Below are 12,701 nucleotides of genomic sequence, written 5' to 3' on the forward strand. Positions count from 1 at the left end.
GAATGCTAATCTGGAAATACCCAGCTATGACTCAGTTCTATCGCGTCTGATGTACTCCGTTTACCACTCCAGGGGAATCTTTGCTGACGACATAACGAGCCAGTTGTTAGCCATCAAAAACTGTGAGTGGCAAGAATTTCGAATTTTCAAAGCACAGATTATCAATATCGGGAATAGCGTCCACCGTTGCGTCACCTATTGTAATTAATGTCCCAACCAGAGGTTTATTGGCCGGCGAGTCTAATTTGCAGGTCGCAGGTCGCAGGTCGCGGGTTGCAGGTCATTGTTTCACCGATACAGAAAGTATCCTAAACATTCTTAAAAGCTAACCTTAGGCCTAATTAGGCCTAAACAAATGTTTTTAGGACTAAGGTTAGCTTTTATGAATGTTTAGGATACTTTCTGTATTGGTGAAACAATGACCTGCAACCCGCGACCTGCGACCTGCGACCTGCAAATTAGACCCGCCGTTTATTGGCTGCCGAAACAAAAGATTCTTTTGTTCTGGGCCCAGTTGTTCAAAAGGTGGATAACTCTATCCACCGGATAAATTACTATCCATTGGTTAGCGCAATTGGTTTTACTATTGTTTATCCACTGAATAGCGATTTATCCGGTAGATAGCGCTATCCATCGTTTGAAAAACTAGGGCCTGTTGTTGGCAAAATTTAAATACCAAAATTGTTTATAAACAGTGAAGTATCTTTTATCGCGTTCAAATCTACAGCTAGTCTTTATAAAATCCCAAAACCGAAGAATTGAAGATGGCTCAAATCGCTTCTGGAAGGAAGAGACCCACAATGGCAATAAGGTTTGGCTTTTTAATTAGGAATTTTTTCGTATTACTTTTATCGGGATTCCCATACATGGATGAAGCAGTGATTCTCTGAATGGACTGGGCACAAGCCAAATGACCGACAGAGCCTGGCTCTAACTTCTCATCTTTCTTCTAATATAAATCTCCTTTTCATGTTTCGTCCTCCTCTCTAAAGTAAAATGCCAAGCAGGCGAAAATCGGGTAAAAATGCCCCGATTCTGAGCCATGAATTCATAATTACAAACCATGGAGATATAGTATCATGTGTATGTATGCTTTTCATGATCGGGCTTATGTTTCAGGTGAGGTTTTCGTTTGTTGTTTGAGCCTATTAGTTTTCACTTCACATCGATATGAGCGCTATATTAAGACTTAAATGAACTTAACTTTTTTAAAAATAATTGTATTCTTTTGTGTTTTTCTACCAGGCAACCACAAAAGTGGCAGCAGTATTTATTGCACCGCAACATAACGTGACAAAAACTATTAACGGTACGTCTACAGTAATAAATTTCCAGAAATAAAGTTGGCTTTTTACATCAGATACTCATTACTTGCCTTAAAGGTTGAACACCCTGCATAGACCACGTGAAGAAATTTCAATTAATGAACCAAAAGTCACCGATGTTGAAAATTTATTTTTCTCTTAATGTATATCTACCCTATTTTCTTTTCAAAGACTTGGCGTTGAACATTTTCCATCCTGTGTTCGATTCGGTCCTTCTTTATCGTGGGATTCGTTGATTGGTCATTTCTTTTCTCCCTAGACAATAGATCGGGAAACTTACTAGACGCGTTTGTGAAATTTTATCCCAAAATTTGTACCAAGCTAATTGATTTAAAAAAAACAAAAAAACAACGTAGTCGAAATGTTAAAGGAAAAGTTGCTCACCTATTTTTGAGAAGAAGGGGTATTTTACAATAAATAAATGGATCTTTTGCTTTTGGATTAGTTTAACAGAGCTGGTGGTGCTATGAAATTTCACATGTTTCAACATCTGATTGGTCAGTTAAAAGGATCCTTGGCCTTTTTTGTTTCATAATCATTCTTTTGTATTCTTGGTCTGGTTTGTTCCAGCCGGGGTCTGCTAATTAAGATGAAAAATTGTATTAAAATTAACTTTCATCCTATAATTATGTAAAGATGATTTTTGTGGTGGTGCACTTTCAACACACCAGGGCTGTCTGTCTGTTTGAGTGAGTGAGTGAGCGAGTGTAAGATTTGTAGGCCTGCAGTGCATGCATGAATTACGAAACAAATGTACGGTTTTCTTGAATTTCAGCAATTGATGTTTGTTTGTGGCCCACTTGTTGCCTTTTTCCTTTGTTAATTTTCTTAATGAAAAGAGAATGAAAACTGTTTGAGTATGTTATTGTCAAATTAACAGACATCTTTTAATTCTTAAATGTCTTAAATCAAAATTGCTCTTTTCATGTCTACGGAGATTGTCACGCAAGCTCACATTCTACAGACATCCTGCAGGTCAAAATTAATGAACAAGAAAAAAATCCATCAGTCGACCATGACATTTTTACTCCTGAAGACCGGGTCAACTTTTCTGCCAGCATTGAAAAAAAAAAAAAACCAGTTATTTCCTTGCAACCAAAAAACAGTAGAAAACTATTTTTATCTTTATCATTGTGATCAATCAGCAAAAAAATGTAGATTTCATCAGCAAGTGTTTGTGTTGAAAATCCCATGATGCTGTGCTCAAAATTTTTGCCCAGCAATAGAAAAGATGAGTTCTTCTGAATTAAACGAAACATTAAAAAATCACAACGTAGTTTTCATATATACCGAAACCTTTTAGCCATGGAGTGTAAGTGTACGTTCGGCAACACTACTTTAATTTTTGCTGATTGGTAAACATGTAGATTATATCGGCTGGTCTGTGTCTGTTGACTTCACTGATAGCCTCTTTCTTCTCGTGTAATTTGTTCACACAATTTTTCGCTCCAGTTTTCTTTTAAAAAGTCGTATCTGGATGAAAAATAGAGAAGCTGAATGTTGAATTCGTACATTCTTGTTGACTTTTACAACACTTGAAAGAAAAACTAACTAACAAAACAACAATCCGACGTCTTGCCATCCTTTTGCCACAGATTTATCCATTTGTTAGTAACACGTAAGGTAACTTGATCACAGGTGGCCGCTGAAATTGATGTCACTTTCGAGTTTTGCTATTTACTTCTGCAGCCAAAAGAAGAATAGAAAAATTGAATGTAGCCAAAATCTCCCAAAATGTTTTTTGGCTGATGGTAACTTTTTATACTCTTGGCACAAAATTATGTTGTTTTCATGTCACAAATTTTGTTGCTGATGACAATTTTTTAAAATCTTGATTGACACTTCCTAAAAATTTCCTTGTGCTCTTCCTTAAAACTGTGGATCAATATTTATTTACTTTTGCATTAATAGTTGTTTTGCATAAAGCAGGATAACAAAATCTGTACCATGCTTAGTTTGCATTTTTGAGCGTTAAAATATAATTCTCGGTCCTATGTTACTGGCAGTGAGTTGTATATTTTGAGGTCTCCCATCCAGATACTAACCCTGCCGGACAGGGATAAATTTCAGTGAACTTCTGTCGTGGAAACTGTAAGACACTCAGAGTACACGCTTTGTTACAGTCAAAGCTTCTGATCAACCTGTTCTTGAGTTACCAACTGTTAACAATGAATTAGATCCTGTTTGCGTTGTTTTACCATTTAAAGACCAGGCTTCAGCTGATATTGTATGAGCACAACTCAAAGGTCTGAGCCAGAAAATTCAAGTGACTGTCCAGCCCACGTTTGTCAGCCACAAGATCAAACAACATCTGAAACCGTGTGAAGTCAAGGGTTTTGACAAAACACTGACCCCCGGTCAACTGACCCCCTTACTGACCCCCTACTGACCCCCTATAAAATCAATGGGAAAATGAATACTGCTTACTTAAGCCTCAACAACCCTTTTTAAACAGCATTGTTAAACAGTATTCAAGTCTAAGCACCCATTTTAAAAAGGTTAGCTTACATGAAGTAATCGGCCATCACAACAATAATCTAAAACTAACCTTTTTAAAATGGGTGCTTAGACTTAAATACTGTTGAACAATGCCGTTTAAAAAGGGTTGTTGAGGCTTAAGTAAGCAGTATTCATTTTCCCATTGATTTTATAGTGGGTCAGTAGGGGGGTCAGTAAGGGGGTCAGTTGACCGGGGGTCAGTGTTTTGTTGAAACCCTGAAGTCAAGCCATCTATTGTCAACCAACAAATTACCTTCTTTATCAATTTAAATGTGACCTGTGTGATGCAGGTTATGTTGGTTGCACGTCTTGGCATTTGCATCAATGCGTAGACAAGCACAAGATTGTGTCTTCCTCTATTTGAAAAAAATTCTGTGTGAAACATTCTTATGTGCCCAATGATCTTACCAAGTATTTTACCACATTAAAAATGTGCAAGAGCAAGTTTCACTGTCTCATTTAGGAAAAGTTTTTCATTAATGAACTGTATATATATATGGGTACAATAATTTCTACTTCTATTGAGGACCTGTAATTTTCCATCCTGTGGTATTTTTGCTGTAGATCATGTTGTAGTATGTTTACTGTGTAGTAATTTTACTTAGTCTTTGCAAGGTATAGGTACTCAGAGTGAAATCATTACACTACAATTGCCAACCTGGTTGCATTGTGTATCTTCACTTACAGCCAATCCTCTCATGCTCTTTCATCTAGGTACAAAGCAACAACAACAACAACAACAAAAGTTAAAGCCTAGTGAGTTACTTCTTAACCATTTCTTGTCCTTTTCAACCTTTCAGGAACAGAGGAACTGCCAACAACCTACACTAATGGACCCAAAGATTTTTGTACAATATTTTTTTATTCAATGGCTTGGATTGTTGTACATGCAATCATTCAGGAATATGTGTGGGATGTGAGTAACATTGTCTTCACCTCAAAGTTGAAAGTCAAGTTGAGTCCAAACCTGAATTAAAATGCACCTAATTTCCAATAATATTTGCTCTTAAAAAGTCTACAAAATTATCTCTGGCACGGAAATTCATGACTTTCTTTGATTTCTTGTTACAGAGAAGATCTATCAAGAATTTGGGTAATAACTGAGCCAGCAAGAGGCATGACTCTGTTTGTCATTTCACACCAAAATCTGTTTTGCAGTGCAACTTACACTGTATCAATCTTTTGAAAACAGTGAGGCAGAGAAGTTCTGGCTCCAGTTGTTCAAAAGGTGGATAACGTCCACTGGACAAGTCACTAGCGCAATAAATTAGTATTGTCCACTGGATGGCGCTATCGATCATTTGAACAACTGAGGCCTGTTGTTTATTCTCCTGTGAAAAAGTAAAATGGGAGGTGGGCAAGTTCTTTAACAGGGAATAATAGTTATTTGAGCCTAAAGGCACTCTACCGAGTTCCAAGATCAATTTCTTTACAGTATTTTGTGCCAACCATGGCTTTTCCATTTTGGTTGTAGAAAATTTCCCGTAAGCTGCGCCTCTCAAAGACAAAACTTACAAAGTTTAATGACTCTGGAATCTTATTGCCATTCTATTTTTTCTTTGCTGCATGGGGAGCAGACATTATGATAAAGGTAACTCTTGTTTTATGTTTATCAGTATTTATAAGGTATTTGCGTTTGGATTGAGATCCTTGTTGGACCCTCAATTTTTCACTCAGTTTATATACGACAAATTTGGTTTGCAGTAGGCTTAACTGAGGTGTGAAAATGAAATTAGCCAATTAGCCATTTCTCCTATCCTCAAGCCTAAAGGAAGCCACAAACAATACTTTTTGGAAGCCATTTAGGATTGCACTGCTTTTGACTTAAGGTAGTGCACAGCACCCATTCCAGTTCCAGCGTTACTCATCTACCATTAATTCACACAAGTGTTCGGAAAAAAGAACTGTTCCTGCTTGGAACGCTTTGTCTTCTGCTTCCGTATGTGCTGATTCGGTTGCTGTGTTCCGTTCAAGTATTTGTAATAATTTAATGTGTTGACAATAATTGTAATTTTATTTGTTTTCCTTTTGTTTATTTATCTCGCTGTCAATGTCATGAGCTTCCGTGTACTGACTGTCCATTGCCAGAATAGCTTGCTAGAGGCAATTATATCAATTAAAGATTAAAGATTTATATAAGGGAATAACATGACTTTTTTCGGGAATATTGTTTATTTGCGCCCACGTAGTGTCATTTGCGGCCCGAGTGCGAAGCGGGAGGGCCGCAAATGACACTGCAAGGGTGCAAATAAACAATATTCCCGAAAAAAGTCATATCATTATCATTATTATCAATAAACAAGGCCAAATGATATCAAGAATGCGAGTTTTAATAATACAAGCTAAGTGAATAATGAATTCAAAGTCACTTCAAATCATCATGTAAGTGTTGATTGACGATTCGACGACTGAAAAAACTGCAGTTCAAAACCGGAGTTTCACAAATGAATGGTTTTCCCGCGTCAACACTAGGCTTACTCTAATTGGTTAAAATCCATCGGATGATGAAGCAAGAACCAATCAGCTGTAGGGCTGATAATGCATTAGCAGCCCGCTGTCAGTCTTTTGCGGCCCGCTGAGCGTATGTTTTGAAGAGGCCGATTTTCTATTTGGCCGTGTCTTTTGATGATAATAATGAGTAACTTCTGTTTAGGAAGGATTCATTCCACACGTTACGAAGCTATGGGAAGGCTATCCACACAATGAAATGTCGTAAGTTTTGCAACTTTATTTTGTATGTTATCTCTGCTCTCAAGGCCATTTATATAGGAATTCTGTATTTTCATTATTGCATCTTTTTTGTCATACTTCAGATTTGCTCTGAAATTCTATTTTATTCTTCAAATTTCATTTTGGGTTCACTGTTTTCCGGAGTTGTATTTCATGCGAGCTAAACGGGTATGTATGTGTAGTGTACAAGGTGTTAAAGCACAAAATTGTGTAATTTTAATTATACAGTGTCCACTTGAGTGAGTGTTGTCTCCATTCAAGAGAAAATGAGGGAGAGAGGGAGGGCAGGGGTGTTGGCCGGGATATGTCAATTTCACAAAAGTTATTTTTTGATCGGGAGTCTGTTTCCCAAGACGTCCGCGAGTATTAAGCTAAGCATGACCTCATATGAATTATACTGGCTTTGTGCCATGACTTTTGGAGTTGTATTCTTCATCTAATAAGCCACTGGAATCACAAGAAATTGTGGAATCTATCTCCCACTCCGGGTTTTAGGGCAAAGTGTACCAATTTCCTTACTTCTGAAAGTTGTTTTCATCAAAAAACCGTAACACCATTTTGAATCCACCCAGAACACCATTTTGAATTCTTCTGACTTTGCAGAAGACTCGGGAAACAGACTTGTTTTTGTGGCATCTTAAAATAACTTAACTGTTATTAACATATCCCAAGGTCTAGACTGGGTGACTCAATCCCTCTCTGTCTCCTTAATTTTCTCTTGCTCCATTGCTCCATTTTATTTGATAGATGTGGGTGAAAGTGACACCTCAAGTTTGTATTAAAATGTGATGCATAACTGATTGCGTATTTCACTGTTTATACGTCAAGGGACTATCCCCATGGAATACCTAGTGCCCAACAGTAGGACATCCTTGGAGTCCCTTACACAGGTTGACATCTGAGCTTTAGCCCTCTCAACCATGATACACATCTACAACAGAGTAGAGACCACAACATTGGGAACACCATGCCCTACTCTTTGCAAACAGAGTGTGGGTTCATTTACAGCCCAAAGAAATATAAGCATTGAAGGAGTGTGAGGCAGCGCCTACAGTTAATTGTCCCTAGAGAGTCTAACAATGTGACTCAAAAACATTGATCAGCATGTCGTGGCTATGTCAACTTGTTTTCTTCTAATAAGGAAATGAATGATTTTTTATATAATTTATCTTGAGAGTTGTTATTGAATTAGCATTTTAAGTCATACAGCTACATGAATAGGAGAAAAGTAGAAGGCGAGTCCTTTATCTCTAAATGCTACTCAGCTTGTAGTTGAGTCACCTTGATGCAGTGTAGATGGAGAAAAGGAAAGGAAAGGAAAATAACTTTAGTTAAGTGTTAGTATTCTATTGGTGTACCACTAATTGGGGATGAATTAATGCAAATCAAATCAATGTTGGTTTTGTTGTCAGTTAGTAAAAATTAATATTGTCAGTTAACATCACCGAAACATTATTTAAATGATCGCTTAATGATTGTTCCTCTTTATTCCAGGAAGAAATTTTCCCAAAAGTGCAATTATACATTGAGTACCTGTTTTTCATCTGGGCTGCCTATATGTTGAAGTAAGGATTAATAACATTATTATACTGGCCTCGATTGTTCAAAAGGTGGATAATGCCATCTGCCAGACAAATTGCTATCCAACGGATAAGCACTAGCAAAACCAACTGAGTTATCCAGTGTATAGTGATTTATCCACTGGATAGCTCTATCCACCCTTCGAACAACTGTGGCTTGGTGTTTATTTGCAACAAGTAAAGTAATGGAACACATGATGCTGATAAGAGTACATATTTTTGTTCAAGCTTCACACACATTACCCTTTGCTGCTTGGTTGTCCATTATGCTGTGGAAAGTATTAATCATGCGATGAGAATGCTGAATATTAGCAACAAGGAAGATGCTGCAAAAAACCTGTGAGTCTGCAAAATCTTATTAAATTTTTTTTAAGTTGTATAAGAAACGTTTCATAGTACTGACTTGAAAACTTGATGCGTGGAAAGTGAGAATGTGCAGTCCAAATATTGTTTAAGCAGAAACCCAGTGTGAAGGTGTGCTTTTGATTTCTTCTAATAATAATTATGAAAATTGATTTTATCTTCATCCACAAAAAATTAAGCTTGGATAAAATCTGAGGCAGTGCTGATGAGCAGTGGGGCCTCCTTGTAGGTTGAGGCTACTGCTAACTCCTAGTGTTTGTGCTAACTGGACTGTTAGCAAGATTATTTTGCCTGCTGTATTTCAACCTTTTGCCCTCTTCTTCCTTGCATTTTGTGGGATTCCATTTTGTATTCCATTGATAGAGTCACCAATGGTGGCTACTTGCAGAGTTGCCATAGATGCCTCCCTTCCCTGGCAGATCAATGTCTAGTACCAGCATCCTCTGAGTCACCATGCAGCTCCCAAGGTTGTTACCAGCTCTTTTGCTGCTTATGATTTTTCTGTTAACACATTATGAGTTCATAAATGAATCAAATGATTTTTGGGTATGCTACTGGGTGAGAACTAAACTATCATTATGTAATAATATTATAACATAAAGAAACAGCACCTCAGGAAAGTACGGAGCTCTTCTTGTCAAAGGGTACAACCCTGCTGAACATGACAACTTGTCTTTTGTGTTGTCACTTAATTAACTTGATTGGTTTTCTTGTAGGTTCTTTGTATGGACTGTTCTGTTTGCCTTAGCCCGATTTACCATTATTGCATTGGCTGTCATGACGTTTTGGTTAGTGAAATTAATCAAACTTGATCATTTTGTTTTAAATTTAAGCCGCTGTTACACGTTGAAACTTTTAGCTGAAACTTGTGTGCAATGGCGTTGCGAAACATGTTTCAGCAGGCGTTGCACCGTGTAACATGGTCGGTTTCATGAAACTTTTTGAACTTCCGTTGCAAGACAAGTTTCATGAAAAGTAGAACCGCTTTCTACTTCTGCAACGGTCGCAACGATCGCAGTGGTGACAAAAACAAGAGTTTCACTGTGTAACACCTTTTTGTGAAACTGGTCTCCCTCGCTCCTTGTCACGCTACGCTGTGTAAGCCAATCAGAAATCGGCTAAGGCCATGTAAACAACATTTCGAGACCAGTTTCAACGTTTCCGAACGATTTTTGACCTTTTATGTTACACGGTGCAACGCCTGCTGGCCGTTGCACATGAGTTTCAGCTAAAAGTTTCAACGTGTAACAGCGGCTTTAAGGACTGTGTTATTACATTGGGTATGTTTATGAATGTAATCCTATTTATGGTTGGTAGTGTGTCGACTGTCGTTTCTCTAGTGTGTTGGCCAACACATATGTTCTGTTTCAAGACCAAAGATGCCAAATACCGTATCAAGGAACAGAATAGTTTTTTATTAACCCTTTGACTCCCAAGCAAGCCTAAACTGTCCGTACTTAGTATTTTACTCTGTCGAACACCAGATAATTTATACTCTGTCTAATGCTAGACAATTTTACTTGTCAATGGGGAACCACTGGGAGTCAATGGGTTAATAAATAATAAATATATGATTCAAATCATTTAAAATGTAAAGTAAAAGGTCCATTAGTGCTTTTCCATACAAATGACGAAAATGAATAGAGTGATTGCAAGAAATGAGAGTACAATTGACTACATACTTACATGTACTTCTATGACTGCTCCATATTAGGCCAAACAGTTCATGATTCTGCATTTCTGGACCCAGTAGTTCAAAGTTAATGATGGATAGCGCTATCCGCCGGATAAATCACTATCCACTGGATAAGTCAAAGCGAAACCAATTATTGTTCCAGTTGATAGTGATTTATCTGGTGGATAACAAAATAATAATTATTGTACTGCAGTACACTGGTTAGCAACTGGTCAGCAATGGGGTTAGCAAATTGTCAGCTTGAATGACCTTAGCTAAGGTGGATTGCGTAAATAAGACTACCTAATGCAATTTGAAATTTAAATGGAGCACAAGCAAAACTGATAAACTGAATTAACGCACATGTGCAACTTAAGCATAAATGATTAAAACTGACAGTTCAGCGAAACAATATAGCTAGCTCATTAATTTTGTCAGGGATACATTGGTTGATGCATGGCCCTATCCTTTGATAAGATCAGAAACTGTTCATTCAGCGTCCATGATTGTTTATGTTGATAAATTTTTGTTGTGAATTAGGTATGGCCTTCCTCGTCTTGACAATGCTGGTCTTCACGTCAACTCTGGAAACTTTAACAGCCCTCCTATTAGGTTAGTTGTTTTATGACTTGCCAAATGTAGAATATAGTTCCCTTTTACTTCTTAAGAATTCCCCTCTATAACAATAGGTGTTACTGTGGAAGGACATTTCCACAAGGTTCTTTTGGCCAAATTCTTCAAAATATGAAGTAACTTTCATAAGTAATTCACATTATTAAAGACTGGATCATTGGATAATGCAATTTGAGAGTTTTTGTTGGCTAATCCATCATGGGTAATGAGCCATTATACCATGATCTACAAACACGGCAAGCATATGCGTGATTTTTTGGGGCCTTTTTTTGTTGTAGTCTAGTTTTCTATATTTTGGGGGCGTTTTTAATAAAACAATTATTCCACTCGCGCTTGTTGGATACGAGATGATTATAGCCAACTCGGCGCTACATGCCTCGTTGGCTATCATGGAATAATAATTATTGTTAATTAGTTTCATGTAGGATTCATCAAGTTCGTTTTTGAGATATAAGTGCTTAAACTCAAAATATAGGGTGTTTTTAGATGGTTCTTTTGTTGCCATGGTAATTAAATATTTATTACATGACATTAATAGGTGTATACTGCATATGCAGATGATGACTGTTTTATTGATGGTCCCGTCATTCTTAGTTAAAATCTGTATTACCAAATGCTGTACCCACTACCAGTAAGAAATTAAACACAAGGAGTCATTAATTTACACAGGGCTGAGAAAAAAAAAATCATTATTGCTAAGTTTATTTACTTATATTGTTTTTTCCTCCAGACTCACGTCCATGGCAGGAGTAGTGTTGATGCAGGCTTGGCTGGCATGGAACTTTATTTGCTATCAGATAAGAGTGTGGCGTGAACACTCCAGCAATGCTACACCTTCCAAGATAAAGGAAGTGAAAAAGAAGACCAAGAAGGAGGCAGACAAAAAGAAAAAGAATGATGTTGTCCCTGAAGAGAGTGAGGAGGCGAAGGAGAATGAGAAACGCAATGGCTCACCTAGGGCTCTTACTAAACCGAAAAAAGCATAATTTATGACTGGAAAATATAGCAACAGTTTTTTTCTAAGATGATCAAGTCAGAGTTGTTGCCAATGCAGAGATGCATACAGGATATAGGATGCATGTTTGTTGTTTGTAGTAGCTAGTTTAATGTGTAATTTTCTGGATAGCAATAGCAAGTCTCTCCTAGTTCACTGATTGTTACATTAATTTAACAATGATCTAATTCTCCCAATCTCTGCTATGCAAGAACCCTGGCTTATCACCTAAGTCAGGGCATCAAGCCATGCCCCTGAGCAAAGTGTAAGGACAGGTTCTGTGACGAACAAACTTGATTGACCACTTTCATAAATGACGACCCACCACCTTTACATTATTTTGTATTTAATGGTTAATTAGACCTACTTCCCTCATTTGAAACAAACATTCTTTTGAGATTTGCTCCTCATAACGAGGCTAGGAAGGCTTGTTAGCATTAAAACAGAATACTGTTTTAATTGGCCGCCGTTATGAAGGAGGTCCATGATATATATATATATATTTTTTTTTCTCTTCCCATTTAATTTGAACATAACCAGTGGGACTCTGCTGAGAACAACTGTTCTTGATTTGCTCTGTAACTCCCATGGCCTCTTAGTGCATTTCCCAGTGTCATTATACATGTAATAGAACCTATTCAAATTTTGTGATTTCTCTTAGTTTGAACACACACTAGAATATTTTCAACGGAACCTCCACTAAAACAATAATTTAACTTCAAAATACTGAAAATAATGTTTACGATCAAAATTGTTCTATCTTTTTCCATTGGTAGGGTTTGTATCCGAAATAGACAAATTTCAGAAACGCTTTTTTCAGTGTTTTTCAGATTTCCCGGGCGCTGCCATTTTGAATAGTTGTGACATGTAACGGTTGCTTTATTGTATTCACACAAAGAGCT

At 37.2% G+C, this 12,701-nt stretch overlaps 1 protein-coding gene across 1 annotated transcript; it reads left to right on the top strand.

The window, feature by feature from the left end:
• Positions 1–940: 940 nt before the first annotated feature.
• On the top strand, positions 941–12,436 carry LOC138004373 (translocating chain-associated membrane protein 1-like). The gene is made up of 11 exons (XM_068850871.1): positions 941–1,119; positions 1,246–1,309; positions 4,625–4,740; positions 5,299–5,415; positions 6,478–6,536; positions 6,638–6,722; positions 8,049–8,119; positions 8,363–8,473; positions 9,214–9,285; positions 10,713–10,784; positions 11,536–12,436. The coding sequence occupies exons 1-11, from the start codon at positions 997–999 to the stop codon at positions 11,789–11,791; spliced, it is 1,146 nt and encodes a 381-aa protein (XP_068706972.1). The 5' UTR covers positions 941–996; the 3' UTR covers positions 11,792–12,436.
• Positions 12,437–12,701: the final 265 nt, after the last annotated feature.

Source organism: Montipora foliosa, chromosome 5 (assembly GCF_036669935.1).
Source record: "Montipora foliosa isolate CH-2021 chromosome 5, ASM3666993v2, whole genome shotgun sequence".
In the NCBI taxonomy this organism is placed as follows: Eukaryota; Metazoa; Cnidaria; class Anthozoa; order Scleractinia; family Acroporidae; genus Montipora; species Montipora foliosa.